Below are 20812 nucleotides of genomic sequence, written 5' to 3'. Positions count from 1 at the left end.
TGCAATAATAAAATTAATTTACTTTTTTTCTTAATGTAAGCAAATTCAAACAAGGTGGAGCACAGGAAATGTTATTTTTACTGTGAAAGAACTTTGGTACTGGACTTTCCCCTGTGAGTGAGGTTAAAATCCCTTGATATTTAGCTCAGTTTCCTCTTTGCTTTACACCTGTGTAACAACATTACCCTGAAGTCACAGACCTATTATAAGAATGAACATGTCAATTTCTTAATCACACCCATGGAGCAATGACATCTTGACAGCTTCTTTCTATGTCACTGAACTTATCTCGAGATCACCTCAAGGTTACCAGTGCAGTAAAAATGGCTGAATAGGGAAAAGTCCTGCACCATTCAGGTCTGCAGAGTTCAAAGGGTGTTAGCTGAATTGGTGACTTCTAAATCCATTTAGGTTTCAAGGTCCTGGGTTGTTTGGTAAATGTACGATTCCTTCAGATGACTGAGTCACCTGTGCTGACATACCCAATGTTACTGGACTTAAAGATCCATTCAGGAGGACACACGCGATGTTCTTTAATCTTTTTTGCTCACCTAGCACTGACTAGTGCTTGTATAATAGCCAATATAAGTTGTTCATCATTCAACTGCAATTTGGGCCAGGGGTAGTTATTTGGGCATTTTTGGCAGTTGCCTATCTTAGGCTGGGGCTCCATTACTGCTTCTAAATGAAAATGAGATTTGCACAGGAGATCTGTACTGTCATTTGAATTTTTTTTCTAAATTTTCAGCGGCTGCAGCTTTTTCTTACAGTTGTTATAAGAGGTAAAAGCCCAAGTGGGTGGGTGTAGTAACACAAACAGAACCAAATCACTCAGCTGCAACACTGAAACTCAGCAAGAGAGAGACAAAACCACAACACGACCATATGGAAACTCTACAATGTTGAAACTGTTTGTTTCTTTAATTCTGAGAGGCAAAAGGCAACGATTTGTAAAAAACCTTGATGCAATTATAAAATAAGCAGCAGAGTAAATCACTGTAATAATTCTACATACACTTTATACAAAAAGAACCCTTCCTGAAAATATTAGCACTTGAAAAGCATATTGTTTGGAGAAAACTTAGCAAATACCATCAAGTTACTAAAATATACTGCTGCTCTTAGCTTGAAATACATAAAACCCAAGGCATGGATTGAACCTATACCATACACCCCAATTTATCTCTTAAATTAGTTTGATTACCATAACACCCTATAAGCGACTGTAAAAGCCTACCAGCATAGGCAGATTCTCTAGCATTCTTTAGAAGTGGAGCTTTAACTGACCTTCTTGGCCCCTGCCTTTCAGAAACTACAGATACAAATGCCATGTGTATTAGCACTATAATGCACTGAATGACAATTTGATCCTTTATCTGTGATATTAGAATAAAGAATAAGTGGTTATTAAAATTATGACTGACTTTAGGGGTCAGTAATACTTGACATTTATGGGAGACTTATTCTCAAAGAGCATTGATAAACTCCATAGGCAAATGCCACATACAAGCTCACCGTCCACTGGTCATGGCTAATAACCTGCCCATCACACCAGAGGACAAAAGGTGGCTGTACAATAGAGCAGCCAGTCACTAGACATTTCCCAGGAAGCTTCACACAGCAGTGCTAGGCAGACTTGTGAGAAAGAGAACTGATGTTACATTCCAGTACATATTAACAAGCTGTTGGGCCTAAAATGCTGAATCCTGACTCCATTTGACAAACACATCTCCTGCTGCCTTCAGCAGAAGCTCAGCAGGGGTCAGTCTGTGGCCCAAACAGGAGGGCTAGTCAGCAGGACAGCTATTTAAAAGTGATCCCACTTAACCACTTTGCTGTAGTCTTCCACTTTCACCTTCATTGTTTTGGAGTTCACAAGATCATTTCACCAATTATAGTGCCAATCCATTTATCCATGAAACATTTGTAGACTGAGATGCTCTTTCAAATGCAAGGATTATGGTTACAACTGCAGTAGATTTAATGATTGCAAGCAAGTCAAGAAGGAAGCAGGGAGACGAAATCAAGCAATGGCAGAGAACCCTGTTTGTTTCTTAATTCACTTGCTCTAAACTATTTCTATCACACAATGTGGGAAAAAAAATTCCAAGTATTTCCATTTTGCAGTCATGTTTTTCTACAGCTGTAATTATCTAAGGACATATGCATAATAACATCTGTAAGGAGGGGTAATACTCCTTGTCAGCTGGTAAAAAGTCTAATTTTCTAGCTATACTGATTGATCCAATAAAGGATGCTACCTCTGTCTACAAACTTTGTCAAGGAAATTTACTGATGAGGATTAGATATTTCTCTAATAACCTACAAGGCGAAATCTCACATGTGATTTCTTAGCAGGAGAGGTAGAAAATACAGTTGACTCCCTTTCTTTTCATTTTGCCTCTGGGCTGAGACATGCTACTGATTGTTTTAATTTTATCCCAGAGTCACCCTTCGTGTTTCACCAAGGATGCCCCCATCACAATCAGTATCAAGAAAAATGGTCTACCCCTGTGCTATGGTTCCTAACCATTTATTAAGTCAGTCTCACTGTATTCTCCTTTTCTTCCTCCATCTTACCCTCTCCCTGTAGCTACCTTTTCTCTGCAACCCCCCCTCCAACAACAGATCCCTCCTTCCACATCCTCATCCGCTTTCCTTTCAAACATGGGATACCCAGTTCCCACTGGAAAAGTTTGGCAGCTCAATCTCTCCTCTCTGCAACACTTCATGTCTAACACTGGGCACCAATGCTCAGCTGGGACAAAAAGTACATTCCACATCACATTCCCCACAGTTGTGCCAGAGTAAATAAGTAACATGCAGCTGCCACAATCAGAGATAAAAGCAATAGTATGTTCAGGAAATCAACAATAAAAAATAAAAAACTCCTTGAGAGAATATACAAACAGGAGCTAAAAAGATAAATACTGCCAGTCCCCAGAGCCTCCATATTACTAGGGCAGTTGCCTGCTACAGTAGAGTTGGTAAAGCTCTCTTCTCTAGTTTGAAAGAGACTTGAAGGCCTCAAAATCAACTACATACAGAATCAGAAAATACGATGTGTGGAAAAAATAATTTTATTAATGTTCCCAAAAGAACACTCTTGGATAGAGCACCGAAAACAGGAGCATGCAGTACTGAGTGGCCAGGAGGAAAGAATTTTGTTTGCTCACACTAAAAAAAAAAAAAAAAAAAAATAAATAAATCTAAGCCTATCCATGCCTCAGCCACACCATGACAGGCTGGTTTCGTTTTCTGCCTCCAGCCACCAGCAGCCAGCAGTGCAAAGCTCCTCTCTGGATGGCCACTGTCCTTTTTCCATTGTTATTCCCTCAGGTTCAGATAACCGGCTATTTTTGGAGGAGCAGACCTCCAGACCAAGAATTTAAAGTCTTTGCGAAGGGCAGCTGGTGATACACTGTATGCTTCTAATACAAGGCCTTTGTTCAAGCAACAAAACATTTAACTCCCGCTTGTCCCATGTGTGTAGCTGTCTGTTGCAGAATCCCTGAATTTAAGTAAAAAATGGAAGCATAATCAATAAATTAAGAGCAACTAATATATTCTATCTCTTTATTATAACAGTGTGTTTCCCAGGTGGTGAGTTTTTTTCAGCTAATTCAATGTCCTATTAAGGGTATTCAAAGGAAGGATTAACATGATAGTGAGAATGGGGAAATATCAGATTTGACACCAAAACTTTTAAATACAAAGATTTATAGTCTTAAGTTTTAAATAATTGTTTGAACTTGTAAGAGACTGCTCAAAGCTGCAATTGAAAACTTTTGGAAATGTTCATTGTATGAGCCATAACAATAATGGTAAGACTTGTGAAAGTTATTAGAGCTGTCAGCTTAGCACATAAAAGTCAAGAAAATGTCACAGATATATCTCTTCTGTGTATAACACTGTTGGCAAATTGAATTTAGGAATTTATAGGAATGCACTAGGAATCTGATGATTTGTTTTACCTATCTAGAAATGCCATTCATGTAGGTGTCAGCAGCTACTAAAATGGAAATTATTGAACAGAGAACAAGCAGGACAGCTGAAATTGTCACCTCCCTGTATCTCTCTTTCAGACCATCAGTTTGGAAGGTCTGGCTTTCATCCTGCCTTTCCTCATTGCTTTATACAAGGCTATGTTCAAACTGGGAAAATTAGAAATCATCTCTAAGTCAAACAGCGTCTGAAATCTGTCCACAAATTGGTTCTCTTTCTCCAACCTAAATTTCATGGCCCACAGAATAACAGTATCATTCTTGCACAAGTGATCAAAAGTTAGGAGGAGTTCATCCAGGAATGGATGGTAGTAAACTACATCAGCAGCCATAATGTAGTCAAAGTGACAGGAAGACCTAGGAAAGTTCTTTTCCAGATCAATTCCCCAAGACAATTCTTTAACACAAGGCTGGTGCTTGCATTTCTGCTTTGTATTGTGGAGAACGTTGTGCTGAAGGTTTCCCAGTAGTTCTGGCAAATCTGTGGCAGTCACAAAGGCACCTGTGACACAGAGAAAACAAACATAATATTTGAATATACATCAAGACTTGAGTAAAAGCCCATTCACAAAAGCCACTGCACAAGGAACTGGTTTTATCAGGTAACTCTCACTGAGGGCAATAAAGAAATGTAGATGCTCCCAATAACTCTTAGACATTGTGCTTAAAATAAGTATTGCTTCCTAGTAGGTCTACTCTACAGCTTGCCACCTAAATGCAGCTGGTGGGGAGAATGAGATACTTACAGTATGTTGATATCACATTGGTTAAAAGTACAGTGGCTGACTAGGGACTGAAGAATACCAATTACCGAATCCAAGAGGTCAGCATGAGATGTAAGCATTGCCTCAGGTTCTTTCCTTCTCATGCAAGAAGAAGCTTTCTCAGATTACAGAAAGCTAAAGTTCTGTTAAAATGCAGAACCCACTGACCTGGATTACTCTTGAAGACGAATAGGGTGCCATGAGAGTAAACACAACAGTGTCTGCAGCAGAAAAACCAAGTTGCTGAAGGAAAATACTGAAACACAAATGGATAGAAAGTGACCTGGCATCCAAGAGCTATTTGATCAAAGGAAGAGGATGCACTGGTCATACCTACATCTGGGTCAGTCTATTTGCCACTGACATCCTGTGAAGCCACTAATTTCTTATTTTGATCCCCAGTTTAACACAGTAAATGACAACCTATCTACTGGGACCTCCTTTATTGCATCAATACACTCCCAGAAAAAACCCAACAGAGCATGTTTCCAAACAAGCCTTTTAGAATTTACTGTTTCTTGCTCTTGGAAGCTTTCAAACAACAGTCTCTTAGAAGAACCAAGCCTCGTCCTCTGTCCTCCACTATTCATCTGAGAGATGTTTCCAAGAGCATAAGAGAAGTGTCACATACTCACCCAGCAAACTGGCTACTATGGAGACCAAGCCAGTTCCGGCTCCAATTTCAATCACATTTTTGTCAACCAAATTGCATTGTTTAGAATTAGTTTCCAAAAAATAACACAGAACGAGAGCCTGTAGGGGAGGAAATCCATGAACATACTGAACAAATTAATGAAATAAATCCCTTTACTAAATATGAGTTGTCATTTAAAAGCATGCAAAAAATTGTTGTCTGTTCAAATGAGCAATATTCATTCAAGCACTATCCCTAAAGGATCACAGCTCACTATGATCTTTGGGCTCTATAGGTCACAAAATAAATGCTACAACAGGTCTCCATATAGGTCTGTGAATCATTACAGCCAGAAGGAACAACTGCAATTAGATAATATGTCACAACATATAACATGAGCTGTGAAATTCCAGTCACCAGTTCTTCCTTATAACTGGACTTACTTCTGGTTGAGATAAAAGGTGTCCTTCACAAACACATCTTGATATAAGGACTACTTGTGAGAGAAAATCCACAACCACCCTTGTTAAGTTCTTCTAATAGTCAGTTATTTCTGACAGTAATTAATTATTGTTAGGGTTCAAAAGGGACAAATAGATTTACCCCCTTTTCTTCTGGTTCAGTTTGCTTGCAGTTTCTATTTGCTTACCTTGTTAAGCTTAGCAGATTTTCATAGTAAATATAGCCACAAAGAGCATCTACAACAGACTCCTTACACATGTGTATACAAACTGTGATTAAGAATCTTCTTCAGCTTTTCTGCTCTGTCTCACACTGACCAGTGAGTTTTAGCTCACTATTGAAATAGAAATTGCTAATTTTATTTCTCTGATAAAGATGGTTTCCAGATTTTCTTCCATATTTTTCCCAGACTTCGATAATTATATAGTCTCCACTGAAAAATAGAAGGTTGTCACATCCTCTCACAATGCAGATGGCCATTTGGAAAGGCAATTATTAATGGCTTGCTCTGGCAAAGAAAAATTAGTTTTGCTTTTAACTAATTAAGAATGAAAAGGAAAGGAACAGAAGGACTGCTGACCCAATGTTGACATGCTACAAATTCAAACAAAACTTTTGTTTCCTACCTCTTAATTCAGAGCACAGAAGAGAAGGTAATGCAAACTTACACATATCACTTAATCAACAGCACTTTGATATAGAAATCAGTCTGTGAGAACCAGGAATAATTAAAGTCAGGTTCCTAAAGATTGTGTCTGATGTTTGACATTATATTGACATTATATTTGACATTATATTAGGATTTCCTCCTAGTTACATTAATTCCTATAATTCCTTCCCTCAGGGTTTTGGTGTATTCTGTTGTAGAAAATGGTTGACATAATCAAAGTTTCTGAGGGTTAAATCAGGGAAACTTTGAAATCTGCCTTCCTTTCCATGAAACATGCAGAAACTTTACTTTCCTTAAAGTTTCTGCACTCTTGACAAATTTGGCTGACATTTTCAGATGATTTCAAGTATATCTAGATGGAAATGGAAGGGAGAACATTAAGAGACAGAGATCAAAAAAGGGTTGTCTTCCTTCCACAACAAAACCAGCTAAGCCCTTCCAGATGAAAAAAATGTTTTTCATTGAAGTCCATGATTTTGTGAGAAAAATTGGTAGTCAGCCAGACTTTCCATGAAGACATGCACTGAGGTCACTAAAACATATAGTACAGATGACTGGTCCAGGTCTCCTAAAACCAGGAATATCATTTGGACTTCAAAACAGAAGAGTAGGACAACTATCCTCAGCTGAACTGTGGTCATACTTCTAAAAAATAGTATGATCCTAGAAGGATGATGCAGCTGGGAAAGAAATGGAGCATCCTGGGTCTCTCCTATAGGGACACAAATTTCAACATGCATCGTGGCACCTTCCTGGAGATTTCTTTCAGTCTTAATCATTTCAAAACAGTAAGTTTTCTGCATTGTACAGATTCAAAACTTGAAGAAGGCTCCTTGTGCGGTGAATGTGTTGATGGTTCTTACATCAAGAGCCAAGGACAGTGGTTCTCTCCAACTAGATTTCTGGCTGTCTAAGGAACTGAAAGCTCCAGCTGAACGTTTTCCCATGTCTATGTATTAACAAGGTAATTTTTTCTTACATGAGTAGGTTGAGTAGCTTCTATGAGTGCTAACACCTCGTGAGCTCGTATCACAGTTGTTTCCTCAACCTGGATCTGCCTGCTACACAGCCATCTGTATTTATAAAATGTACAGAAGTGCAATCATCATAAAACTGCCATATTTCTTTCAAAGTATGCTTGTAATTGGCTAATAGGATTAAAAGCCACTGGCAAGTGAGGAGATCATACACCTTGCGTGACTGGGGCACGAACAACAAACACCATGTAAGATTTGCGAAACATGAATCCACACAAAACCAGGTTAAATTCAGGTTTGGGATTTGCAGAACAGAGACAGAGAAGCACAGAATTATTCCCCTGGTTTTACAACATATAACAAAATATGTTTATCATACAAAACAAATTAAAAAGTGCTAGAAGACTCCAAATATAAAAAATAATGACACTACAAAAATATTGTACCGATGGCCAGACGACTGCCCCGTAACAATCAGTGGCTTCTGTAATTCTTATCTCATGGCCGGCAAAGTGAAAGCCTTCCCAGGTCTTATGAGTTATAAGATCAGGAAAAAAACGCCTCCCCATGATTTCTGCAACTATCTGTTCATCTTCTTTTTCCCCTGGAAGCAAAAGTATAAAAGGTCAAACAGGCTGAGTGAACTGATTATGAAACTACCAATTCATATTGAAAAGCTGATTTGGAAGCAAGAATATAAATTACATCTGTGAATAAAAATACATTTCACCATTAATGGTTAGCATGGTACACAGCAATTCTTCTGAATTCTAATTGAAATTTTCTGCATGTAACTAAATAATTTCCTTCCTGTTTTGCTGAAGCAGCCAAGTTCATAAAAAGTAAAGAAGGGGAATGTCAGCATACATTGCTTTCCATTTCAGCAACCCAAAGGAAATTTTTAAACCTCTTTTTCCCTTCAAGAACAGCTGCCTTAGTATAGGCACTCATGGTTGTATGCACCCGGATTTTTCATTATTCCCCATATCCTTTTACTGGTCACTTTCCCCATATTATGGTTCTTTTTGACAGTAAACAAAAGGAGCCAGAGTATCATTTATAAGTCTGTCACAAAACTTGAGAAACAGATCCTAGCAACACAAATTATGACAGACAGGAGTGAAAGCACTTGTGTTGTCAGGAAAGCTTATCCACCCACCCCAACAGAGCCCTGTCAGAGGGATTCTTTCCAGTTGGCTTGATATCCTGAATGCCATCCCTGTTGCTAAGCAAAGAATATTTATGATAGCTAACACAATCCTGGATAACTCTTCTAACAGGAGAGGATTCATTCCTTTTTAGCTGAATACTAAGCTAGTTTCAGTTTTGCCATCATCACACAAAACTGCACCACAATGTTAGGAAAAAAATATGTAAGTGAAATTGTCTAGAGCATTTTCTTAGCAAAGTCTAGATTCATTCCAAGTTTTCACAGGAACTTCTCCTTCATTGCCAACTGTGATCTGTTGGAAAATCATCAAAAGCAAAACATGTTTACAAGCTACACCTTCTAGAAAGCATTCTAGAGATTTAGATAACTGTGTTACCACCTCAGGCAAAGAGTTTCTGTATCAAGCCTGAAGCTCCCATTAAAATCACAGATATTAATTTGGGATCTGCATGGAAATTGCGGGCCTGATGGCTATTAAAAATAAAACCATTTTTGCTTTCATCAACAGAAAACACATTGGTCTATTGAAGAGTCTTCACATTCTCTTCCCCCTCGAATCATTGCAGTCACAGGACATAACACCCCAAGTGTTGTCATTTATTTTGCCACATGCCTCAGCATTTTTATTGTGATAACTTACGGACAAAGTTATCTCTCCCTTCCTTGTGATAGAAGGCCCAAGGAACAAAAGCAGGGGTGAACAAAGAAAAAGATGATACCAAACATAAAGACATCAGGAAGCTGCTCAGGCTCACTAGCCAGTGCTTTAAGCTTGTAACTCAACTTTCAGCATCAGAGGAAACTAGAGAATAGATGCGAACAAGGAAGAAAAACCAAAAATATTCGCTCTTGGTATGTTGACACTAAGACACAAAAACCCAACAAAAACTGACTAACCAACCACAATACTTGTAGAATTTATGGGGGGGGGGGCCCCTAATCATGGGATACAGCAAAATTAAAAATAATGCCATGCATATACTACAGGAAGAAATACAGTTTTTATAAATTTTATAAAGGTAACTAAAATAAAATGCTCAACAATGAAACAATGGTATTTTAAGATGCTAGGAAACAAGCAGTATTTGTCAGCCTCTTCAAGCTTCTAATGTTAAGCTGGGAGAAAACACATGCATCACTGTGCCTGTAATCAGGGAGCTCTTGACAAACATGAGTTAAGTGCCAGGGAAATGCTGCTTCTGGGCAAAATTAATCTTTCTTTTATGAAAGAAATAATAAAAAGCTGTCTTATTACACATATCATAAGTGTATTTAATAGATCATCCTTCTTTCCAAGCATACCAGATATAGCCTGCTTTTAATCTTCTCCGATTGCTTAGAGCAGTCTGATCTTGTTCTGTGATCATTACTGGCTGTGGAAGTAAAAGCTATTCTTTCTATTACCTTTCAATTACAACCATTTTTCTTGATTCTTCCTCCCTTGACATCTGTTTTGGATCCAATTTTGTTGAGAACCCGGTAACTTATTAAGCCTTAACTTATAAAGCTCCTGCCAGAAGATCTATAAAACCTTTGCAGTATTACAGCTGCCCCTCTGGCACTTAATAAATATTTCCCACCTATTCCCTACAGGATCAGAAAACTTTCTACTTCAGCTTTGCATAGCACCTACACTAACAGAGTTTGTAGGCCACTGCACTCTTCCTGAGCTGAACTGTCTGTACCCCTGAAAGAAGAATCCTGAATCTGCTGATTGTTGGGGAAGATGAAACAGGAAAGCCTTGGAAATATGATTGCCTGACAAAAGATTTTGGGAATATGAAAACTACAGGCAACATCGAAATGAAAGCCACTTTTGAAATACCAGGTCTTAGTTACTGAACAACTAGAAAACAATGGTATGGCCGACTGAAGTAATCCCCTCTTGATGGAACAATACCCTCTGCTTGCAAACAGGTCCAAGGGTCAGAGCAGACCCTACTAGCTCAGCAGAAGGGGTCCAAAGAGTAGTTTTTAGAAGTTAAGATGTAACACTCTATGGTAATATAAGAACTCTTATAGGCTGTATGTAAATGCTATAGGATTTGTATCTTGTATTAGATTGGTTAGTGACAATTAGAATATTCAGTGCAGAAGATGATTTATTGTATTGTAACCAGGACTTCAGACATTCTCATTCTCTCTCTCTTCTCATTCTCATTCTCATTCTCACTCTCTCTCTTCTACTCATTCTCATTCTCTCTCTTCCACTTCCACCCATGCTCCTACTCTCTCTCTCTCTCTCTCTCACCCGTTCACTCTCTTGCTCTCTTGGGCCTGCTCAGAGCTGAGTCTACCAGCTCTGAGCAGTGCCCCAATACCCACGCCCTTTACAATAAACCGGCTGTGTCCCAAGACCTGCCTATAGAGATCTCTCGTCTCCATCCATCACCGTCTACGTCCGGCCGTCCCGACTGGACCCCAGAACCCCCGTAACCTACAGCTGATCAATAACACCACTTGAATTTTTGCCCATTTTATCCTTTTGGTAGTCTTCCAGGTGGCTTGTCTGGAGAAACTTACACATTTTTAATTTTTTTTATTTCCCTTTAAGAAGACACTAGTATTGTGAAGAATCAAAAAGAATATCTTTTTCATCAGAGTTATCATATGTTAGACAAGGCCTGAAGAAGAAAGTTTATAAAAACCAGGATGCTAATGATCCTGACAGAGTGCTGACAAAATAAGGAGTGCAGACTTTTAGTCGGATTCACTTATTTCATACAAGTTTCCCTTCGCACAGCAAAAAGCACTCCTCTGTTTGCTGCTTTTTATCTTTCAGAACAACTTCTTGTGGGAGTGCACAAAAGGAAAGAAGTTAATTTTACTGTAACTGCCCTCAAAGCAGTGAGAATAGAAATATAAAGAACTAGTGGGAAATCTTTCAAGTGACACAAAAACTGTTGTAAGTAAAATCCAAGTGAGATGAACTCTTCCAATGTCTGAAAACATCAAGAAAATTCTACTGGTACTTTGATCAAACTAGTTCCTTGATAACAGATGTAAAAAGCTGAAAGGGGGTTATTCTCCTGGAAGTGTTTACCTCAGTGTTAGTCCATATTCTCTTGTTCAGAAAAAATGTTCTGAAATTATGAGTCAATGAATGGATTCTAATGACATTTTAAGACAAAAAGAGATGACTCATGAGTAGAATAGGGTCGGATAAGAGAAGAGGAGGCTTGACTGACCTGGCTCTCAATTCTTGTAAGAATGGAAGTGCACAATGGGCATTTCCAGCAATACTCCTGGAGCACAGATACTGAACTATCAGAACTTAAAAGTCTGACAGGAGTGGCTCCTCCCTTCTTCACAAAGCCAGAAGAAAACAAACACACAGGTTGTGTTTGCCAAGATAGCTTTGCCCTCACTCCGCTTCTGTGATGTGGAGAAGCGCAGAAGTGGTACACACACAGAATTGTTTTCTTCAGCCTATTCATCTTTTTGCATGAGCAAACACAGAAATCGCTGGAGTTTCTGGAACCTTATTTACAGTAAGATGAGGCAGTTTGATCCTGTCCAGGTAACATATAGAAATTGAGATCATTTTTCTTAGTGAAACAGATAGAACTCCTTTGTGTTGAACTTGTGTACACAAAGTTACCGTCTATAGATGCCCCAAATTCTTCAACAATATCTTTAAGTTTCTTAAGACTTTTTGTCTAATAGGTTAATTACTTACAGTGTTCTTTGGAATATTTTAGATAAGGTTTGTTTATTATAGAAGTCTAACATCTTTGGAGCATGTTCCATGAGCTCCCTTGATTTTACATTAATATCAGGGCTGAGGGAAAAAGCTCATGTACTACTGACACATCTTGCACTGTATCAACCACATCAAATGAGTGTAAACATCATTCTCAAAGGCAAAGAAACTGAAGTGCAAACAAAGTTTTCCAAAGAGACATACTAACCATGTGGAAGACTGGAGTTGTGAAGTCAGTGGCAGGTTAGTTAGAGGAACGTGTGTCAAACTGCAAAATCTTGTGTAGGGAACCAGAGGATTTTGCTGACACATTCACAAGTCATGGTAAACAAATGTTAAAATGTTATGTATTAGAAGAAAACCTAAAGAAAGAAAATTATGTGAGTTCTGCTGAGAGAAAGCTGGAGAAGTTCTTCAAGTAGGGAAGGGAAGGGTAGAAGTAAAATAACAGGAAATAGACCAGAATAGGTCAGAATGGAACAAGTTGTAAACTGCAGCATCTTTTTATATAACACTGAGGGCAATCTTTATCTGCACACTTTTTACTTAGAATGAGTAGAAATATTACATGTTTAGAAACGAGCTACATGATCAGCTATTTACATCACTTGTCACATAAAATCCTGCCTATAAGTATACAGCTGCATCAGAAATGGTAAATTTAAAATTCACTTGGGTATCTCCCATCAATTAAAAGCATATGTTAAATCTCTCACTGCATCACTAGTGATACCGCCTACAATATTGTATTCTCCACTGAATGAAAAAGCAGCAGAGACAGGCATTGTAAAACAGCATTTAAAATGCATAAAAAGTATTTAAAATGCATAAAAAGCAGCAAAAAAGGGGTTAAATCAAAATTATATTTTAAAAAATGTTACCACTATCTAGATACCTGAATTAAAACGTAGCTAAAAAAGTAAAAGGGCCTTTCCACATGAAAGCTGTGATATACTAGCAGTCAACATCTCCATTTTCAGACTCATTCACAAATAACACAGAGAGTAACAAAACATACTCCAAGTAATTTGGTAGTGGATTAGAAGAAACATTAATTCAGAAACAATAGTTTCACCCATTGATTCATTGGAACAGCCTACAGGGAAGAAAAAAACCATATTAGTCTCTTTCTAGTGTTGGCCTGACTGTCCTTAATCTCTTGAGGTCAAATGGCGTCACAGACCAATGTCATAAGGAAATAAGATCCAGTCATCTTCTGCTTCTCTCCTGCTTTGATGGATTTTCTCCAACTGGCAAAAGGAATGAAATCCAAGACTTCAGCATGAATTTGACCTGACAAAGTCCAACCCTACAGCAACATGTTCTTCCTTCTTCAGAAGCAGTATACTTTCACCTATAGAGTTTAGATTTTAAATTTACCATTTAGACTTGTCGTTACAAATATTTCAATACCATGCATAAACAGCCGTGAAGATGGTTCCTCTATGACTTCTCAGCAATTGCCTCCTCACAGGAGGACTACCTGTTCTGATATTACTGATTGAGTAATGCAAGAGAGTTTCCAAGAGATTCCAAGAATTCATATAATATCCAGGACGCTTCAGATCACCCCCCACTCTGGACACATGGGAGTGGAGTCATCCAAATTAAATACTTAAGATGTATTTTATTTATATTATGTGGACATAATATATATAATACATATTTCTTATATTACAAATATCTGTAATAGCTATCTATATATCCCAAAGTCAAGAGGATACCTGCAAAATGATCAGTAAGGGAACAAACCGGCAACTAGCTCTGTAAGAGATGACTGGAGAAGAGTTACACTACTCCACTGACAGAAATCATCCAAAGGTATCCCATATGGATATTTCCAATGGCTCAGACCAAGTTTATCCTAAAACTACATAAAGGTCACAATAATAAGGGACTCTGGAGTCTCAGAATTTTTACTGAGCTACTGACATGTCAGGATCAGAGTCCTAGTCCTGCAAGCATTACAGACGGCTCCATGGAAACATACACAATCCTGAAGCACAAAGCAGTCCTTAAATTTCAAGCAGTATCACTTTATTATCTTTATTTCATTCCATTTATTTCTATTTTATTCCATTTCAGCCTAAGGGCCCTTAAAGGACAGGGTTAGGAGGGGAAGTTAGTCATGCCCTTGACTTCACAGAAGTCAGATGTAATCTACACCTTTCTAAGAATATAAAGCAAAGTACCATTCCAGTATGTCTAAACTGCACAGCTAATTTTTCCTTACTTCATCCCTACCTACAAAAACGATCATCAGGTAAGTGTAGGCATTCCAGTACATTCGTTACAAGCTCAACCTGCTGAAGTAATGGCAATGAAGGGGTGTATTATATTGATTAGTCTGAGATACCATGTCAGGGTACTGAAATTCTTGAAACTTTATACTTTGAAATGCAGAAATACAAAACTGCCACCCACAGGCAGCCTCTTGTCAGCCAAGAGACAAGATGCACTTAGCCCAGAGCACGAGGACACAGGAACAGGAGAAGCGTTTGTTCACAGTATCCAGTCTATGTATTTACCCAGGCTTGAGAGGCACGTTTTCAATTTCAAATTTGCACCACTGCTATCCCAGCCCTATCCAAGTCACAGGTCATCTAAAAACCATTAAATGGCTGAAAATAGAAGTACTGTAATCATTTTATCTCATGAACACATAATGAATTCAAGTTTGCCAAGTTCTTCCCTTGTTACTTCGTCATGTTTGTCTGTCATTGAAAATATCTCCAAGTCTAGGCTCAGAAGCTATTTAATCTCTAAAAATAACTAAATTATTTCCTTTTGACTACAAAGCAGACTGCGTTCTTAAATTAGGTGATCCAATATGCATTATAAAAGGCAGCTAATTTCCTGACAGATAGGAATAAACTCAAGAAAATGCTGTCAGTTTTCACCTACCAATAATTCTGGATTTCTAAAATATTCCTCTGCATAAAGGACCTGAAAGTAACCTAACAACACCAACCCATGCAATCATACCACTCTTCTCATGTGGCAGTTGAGATATATAATTTATTGTCGAAATGCAGCTACTGAAAATGCTAAAGAAGTGAAAATGGAGAAGATGGGCACATGGCTGAGACAGAAGAATAAGTTACAGACTTCTCTACAAAGTTAATGTATGCTTTGATTAATTGAGTGTTGACTCCAAATTCTGTTCTATCTATACACAAGAAGTTTTCACCTGAGTTTAGCAAGGTCTTAAGCGAAAGTGTGTCTCCTTACTGAGGGGAGAGAAAGAGAACAGAGAAGTGTTAAACTAGTAAGGTGGGCCATCAGGAAACCAGGACTGCAAGAATCATGCTAGAAGGATAACAAGCAAGGAAAAGTCCAACTACAAATTGGGCACTCAGTTGTGAAGAGGCAGGCTTGGGGTCCATACTCAGGTCACAGAATGTTTTTCACATTTTATAACAGTCTTTGAAGTCAGTGAAAAAGCGTCAGTGGGGAAGAGAATGAGAGAGATAAGAAGAATCTTCAGAAGTAACTCAGGAAATATGAATGAGATGCTATGTCACTCCCTCTCCCCAGCTGAATTAACTTAAATTGTAAGTTACAGGGTTAGGATGCTTTTCACTTGGCTCCATTCCAAGTATGTCCTGTGTAAGGCACCTTTCTGGACTCCACCAAGATGCTTGAAATGATGGCAGGAATTGCCATCAATTAGGACATCTGCCAGGCAGAGAAAGTAGAAGGAGTGTGTCCCTTCTAAAATGTCAGGAGTTACGTGAAGGTTACTAGGTCAGCATTTTCTCAGATATTTATGGATTAAAAACTGAGCCATGGCCAAGTGAAGTGAGACGATGGACTGTCAAGGACAAGTACACCTTGCAAACTTGTTCTTCTCCTTTTGTCTCAGAGATAAAATTATTCTGGGGTGAATTTACATAATGCAACTGGGGTAAAGCAATTTAGTATCCCAAGAAATTAGGACAGGAGTGGTAGCATCTGGTCTCAGAAACATTTAACCAAGGAGAGTTAAAGTTAATACGAGAAATTATGAGAGGAAAGAAAAGAGACATCTAACAATGCAGGTGTGGAGAGCTGATTGTTTAAAGTCACAAAAGGAATGATCAGAGTGGGCGAGGACCAACCTGTAAGCTGAGAACCAGTAGTAATGGGAATCATGAACAAAACTAAGGAGTTTTAAACTGGAGAATGTATGACAAGTAAGTTAATAAGCAAAGGGGAAGGCACCAAATATAAAGCTCTCAGACCATGAGGGTGGTGCAACACTGGAACAGATTGCTTGGAGAAGTTGTGGATGCTCCATCCCTGGAAGTATTCAAGACCAGGTTGGATGGGGCTTTGAGCAACCTGTTTTAGTGAAAGGTGCTCCTGCCCATGGCAGGGGGGCTAGAACTAGATGGTCTTTAAGGTCCTTTCCAACCCAAACCGTCTTGTGAGTCTATGATCCTATGACTGAAAGTTGCAAACAAACTGAACTGGAATAAGAACCCTGAGAAATAGATACTGAGACTGGGGAGGTGAAATAATAAAATAGGAATGGGGAAAGCAGTAGAGGAAAAGGATGAGAACAAGGAAGGCACAGGCTCAAAGTAATTGAGCAGGCAAATCTCCATGCATCAGGTTCAGCACCCTTCCACCTCCAGGACTTGGCATGGAATTTAAGATGCCAAAGTCTGGTGTCAGATAAAACTGTAAAGACATCCAATTTTCCATTCATGTCTCCTTATCATCTTGACTAATGTTTATAGACATGGAAGAGAACTACCTGACTCTACACAGACCACAGTTCAGCTGAGATTTTAAACAAAAATATTATGAAAAATAAATTTTTTTTTTAAATCTCCTGCTTTTGCCTTCAGCTGTAGAACATAACTAGATCCCATCCCAAAACATATGCATTTGTCTAATACCTTGCCTACTCCTGGTGACCACTAAAGAGGGGACTACTTATGAAGCTTTAGAATCTTCAAAGATGTGCAGCCATGAAAGTACTTAAGAGGAAACACTGCCAACAGCCCCTGGAGGTATTTGAAGGTAGGGTCTGAGGCTGTCTAGACAGAAACCAAGCTTGTAATAACCAATTCTCCTAACTGACAGCCTGTAAACAAACCTCTCTGAACAGCTTGAGCATAGTCACAGCCTCATTCTCTGGAACTAGACACAGGCAAGAAACTGGAGGACAGATGCCAGGCACCAGCAGGAAACTGCCAGGACAAGACCATGAAGGTATAACACAATTAATATACCACGTGCATTGATAGCACAATACAACTGCACTTTGTGTTGCATTTTCTGTACAAATGCCATAAACACGGTTCTTCAGAAAAAAAATTAATCACAAGCTCATTGTCAGCAAGACACTTTGTTCCTTATACTTCACAATATTCTTAAGTGTAACAAGGAAACATAATGAAACAAGAAACATTTTACCTTCTTGTCTTTCCAATTCTCTGACCCATTGATTTTGTAGCTGATTACGCTGTGATGATGTCAAATCCATACTATGCCACAAACCCTGGGACAGAGAAACACAAGCCTGTCTGAATAAAATTGCTTTATATCTTCTTTCACACACAAGCTTCATTAAAAAAAAATTCCTTGTATTATGCCACAATTTACTTCTATTGATAATAAAGACATGAAGACACGTAAGTATCAATATTCAAGGCATAAAAGTACAAGAAGCAGCAAACTAGTTCAACTGTTACACTGTCACAGAGGAAAAAGAACAGATTTTTTAAAAACCAAACCAAACAAACAAACAAACAAACAAAAGCTTTGATAAATGTTTAGAACTATTTTATGAAATTTTAAACTTATAGTCAATTAAAATCAGGTTGGGTAGGCTTATAAAGGATTTAAAGGAAAGGTAGAAACAAATTCCTGAAAGAGAAGGAAAATTGCACCAATAGGATCTAATCTTGTTTGAATTGATTGGCTTGGAAGGCAAGGAAACCTAAAAGCTGAACATGAGAGTAAGGGAGCAGGATTCACAAATAATATGCTGAACAGAAAGTATATGTGCCTATATGAACAGACAAAGAACATACTGGAGAAAAAAGTAGTAGGAAAGGTGGGACAGAGAATAATACAATTTTCAGCTGTCTGCAGAAAAGCAGACAGACAACCAACAGTCTCCAGTTCTTGATATTTTACAATCAGAAAGAACAGCAAAAAGAGTTCAAAGCAAAAATAAATAAACCAGTGTTTTGATTATTTTTGTTACTTTGATATCATTTTTAGATGTTCACTCTAATGTGGAAATTTGACTGATTTTTGCCAGGATGGTTACAGGCAGCATACAGTTAATCTCCAGATGTCTAAACACCCAACAGGGTTGCAATTAGATAAGGCAATGACTAAAAGAGTATCTCTCTATAGTGGGACCAAAAAAAAAAAAAAAAAAAAAAAAGTAAAAAAGGAAGGGCAATCAAAGTAAAAATATATTCTGAATATCAAATCATCCTCACAGGGCAAAGTCTTAGGCAGGTTTTTCTCTCAAAACTTCAGGATAAAGAGGACGGTATGGAACAGCCCTCTCCTGTTTGAGAGGATGCACCTTACTCTCTTGACTTCTCACTACAAGACACACAGATTTAATGTTTAACTTTGCTACTACAATACCAGCAGCCATTATCTTGTTTGAAGGTGAAAATAACTTGGGGGCTTTCTACATGTCACCACAGCACACAGAACAAAAATATTGCCATTATATTTATGTCTATACATGAACTTAGCAATAGCAACATCATTAGATAGGCAACACAAAAGATACTCCGTGGGATTCAGTCTTTGTATGCAACTTCAGAATAACAAGTAGCATAAGAAACTACGGGGTTATTAAGCAGAAAATGCTACACACATTCATCAGCTTGTTGTCTACCTCAGCAGTATAAAAAAAACCAAAAAGACAAATTTTCTTCCCATCAGAAGACAAAATAAAAGGTAAAATCACCCTACAGGACAAAGCCTTTGTATTTTGTGGTCGTCTACATTTTTTATGTTGTTCTAAAAATATCCTGAGGTACACTGAACTACTAGGCATTCAGGAGTGCTACAAGCTACTAAACAGAGCAGAACAGCTCAGTTACGCTGTTTAAAGCAAATGATACAAAATAATTTAGAGTAAGGGACAGAGACAAGTGAAACGCCACTGGCAGTCACCGCATTTTGGTCAATGTTACCTGAATCTCTCACAGCTTTCCAAAGATGGTGCTCCAACAGCAGCACAGTCCTTTTCTTGCTGGTGGCTTCCCCCCAGACAGCCGCAGGCAAACGCGTGTCCCGAAGCCTGTGTCACACATTGCCAACATCCCCACACCGGGAGCAGTAATAAATCCCGACAGCTGCAGCACGAGCAGAGACAGGGAACCACTCACCGGCCCTTATGTAAGGGAGCAATTGTGTAACAGCAGGAGGCACCCACTCAAGGGAGCTACAACCAACCGAGTAACCAACCTGGGAGTACTGTTTACAAACACAGGGTTAGTGGCAGGCTGTTAGCAACCTCTCACTGTTACTAAAAAGTAACCAAAGAGCTCAAAGTCATTCTTAGGAGCCAAAAGGGTCTTCCAAGAGAAAAATGTACCAAGAGGCAGCGGTGCTTTTGCAGCATCATTATAGAAATACATGCTCACATTGCAATGCAGAACTGTCACGAGGTACACAACCCCCAAAATCCTAACCCCACAACACAGCTGTCACCCTGAATAAATATAAACATACCCCTTCTCCATACCCAAGATGTCCATTTGTTCAAGAGATCGCAAACACTGTCGTGGGAACAAATACAGGTATCTAAGACTTCTCTTTTTTAGACTGTAATCAATTCATGACAGGAGCCATCTCTGACTTTAAGCATTTTTTAGAAAAATTAGACTTCAACCTCAACTGGGGTTTCTGGGTGTTACCAAAAAATAATAAATTATTGTGCAAAAATACTAAACAAGCCCTACAGAGACATGAGGGTCTCTACCATAGTCAGCAGAAGAAATTAAAGGGAGCTCATCTACATTTATAAACAACTCACCAGGACCTGATACACACTTTTAAAGTACAATTCAGTAATGTTAACAAGTGATTTACAAAATAGTGCTGTAAACTGGTTGGACAGATTGAGAATTTGCTTAAAATGTTATAATCTTTTAGAAGAGTAGTATCAAAAGGGATGATTTTCACCCAGTATCATCTGTACATGAAATATTAGACTCCCTGCAATTGTAAGGGCCAAATCCCATCCAGTTCACCTCAGCCATGCACCCATTAGAGGGAGGATAAGGTCTCACACAAAAATTTAATGTATGGACTTGTATTTCAAATAATGAAACAATGAGAAATGCAGCAGAAATATCAAATGAGAAGGAAAAAAAAAGGCATGAAGGACTAAAATGTAACGCACAAACACAAGTAAGACAGGTAGAATTACATGCTTTTCCTCCTTAAACCACAGGA

The 20812-nt window shown here is 38.5% G+C and overlaps 1 protein-coding gene across 4 annotated transcripts; it reads right to left on the bottom strand.

The window, feature by feature from the left end:
- Positions 1-886: 886 nt before the first annotated feature.
- Positions 887-19727, bottom strand: LOC125322236 (protein-lysine methyltransferase METTL21E-like). 4 transcript variants are annotated; one of them, XM_048295930.1, is made up of 5 exons: positions 19546-19727; positions 17792-17901; positions 7958-8115; positions 5404-5521; positions 887-4506 (listed from the first exon to the last, which is right to left on the bottom strand). In XM_048295930.1, exons 2-5 carry the CDS (start codon positions 17859-17861, stop codon positions 4082-4084), a joined length of 771 nt encoding a protein of 256 aa, XP_048151887.1. In that variant the 5' UTR covers positions 17862-17901; positions 19546-19727; the 3' UTR covers positions 887-4081. The 4 variants fall into 4 exon arrangements, with proteins under 4 accessions (XP_048151887.1, XP_048151884.1, XP_048151885.1 ...); XM_048295927.1 differs by having other exon boundaries at positions 17792-17897; positions 19546-19632; XM_048295928.1 differs by having other exon boundaries at positions 17792-17876; positions 19546-19632.
- Positions 19728-20812: the final 1085 nt, after the last annotated feature.

The sequence above is a fragment of the Corvus hawaiiensis genome, chromosome 2 (genome assembly GCF_020740725.1).
Source record: "Corvus hawaiiensis isolate bCorHaw1 chromosome 2, bCorHaw1.pri.cur, whole genome shotgun sequence".
NCBI lineage: Eukaryota > Metazoa > Chordata > Aves > Passeriformes > Corvidae > Corvus > Corvus hawaiiensis.
This window is presented reverse-complemented; position numbering and strand designations above follow the sequence as displayed.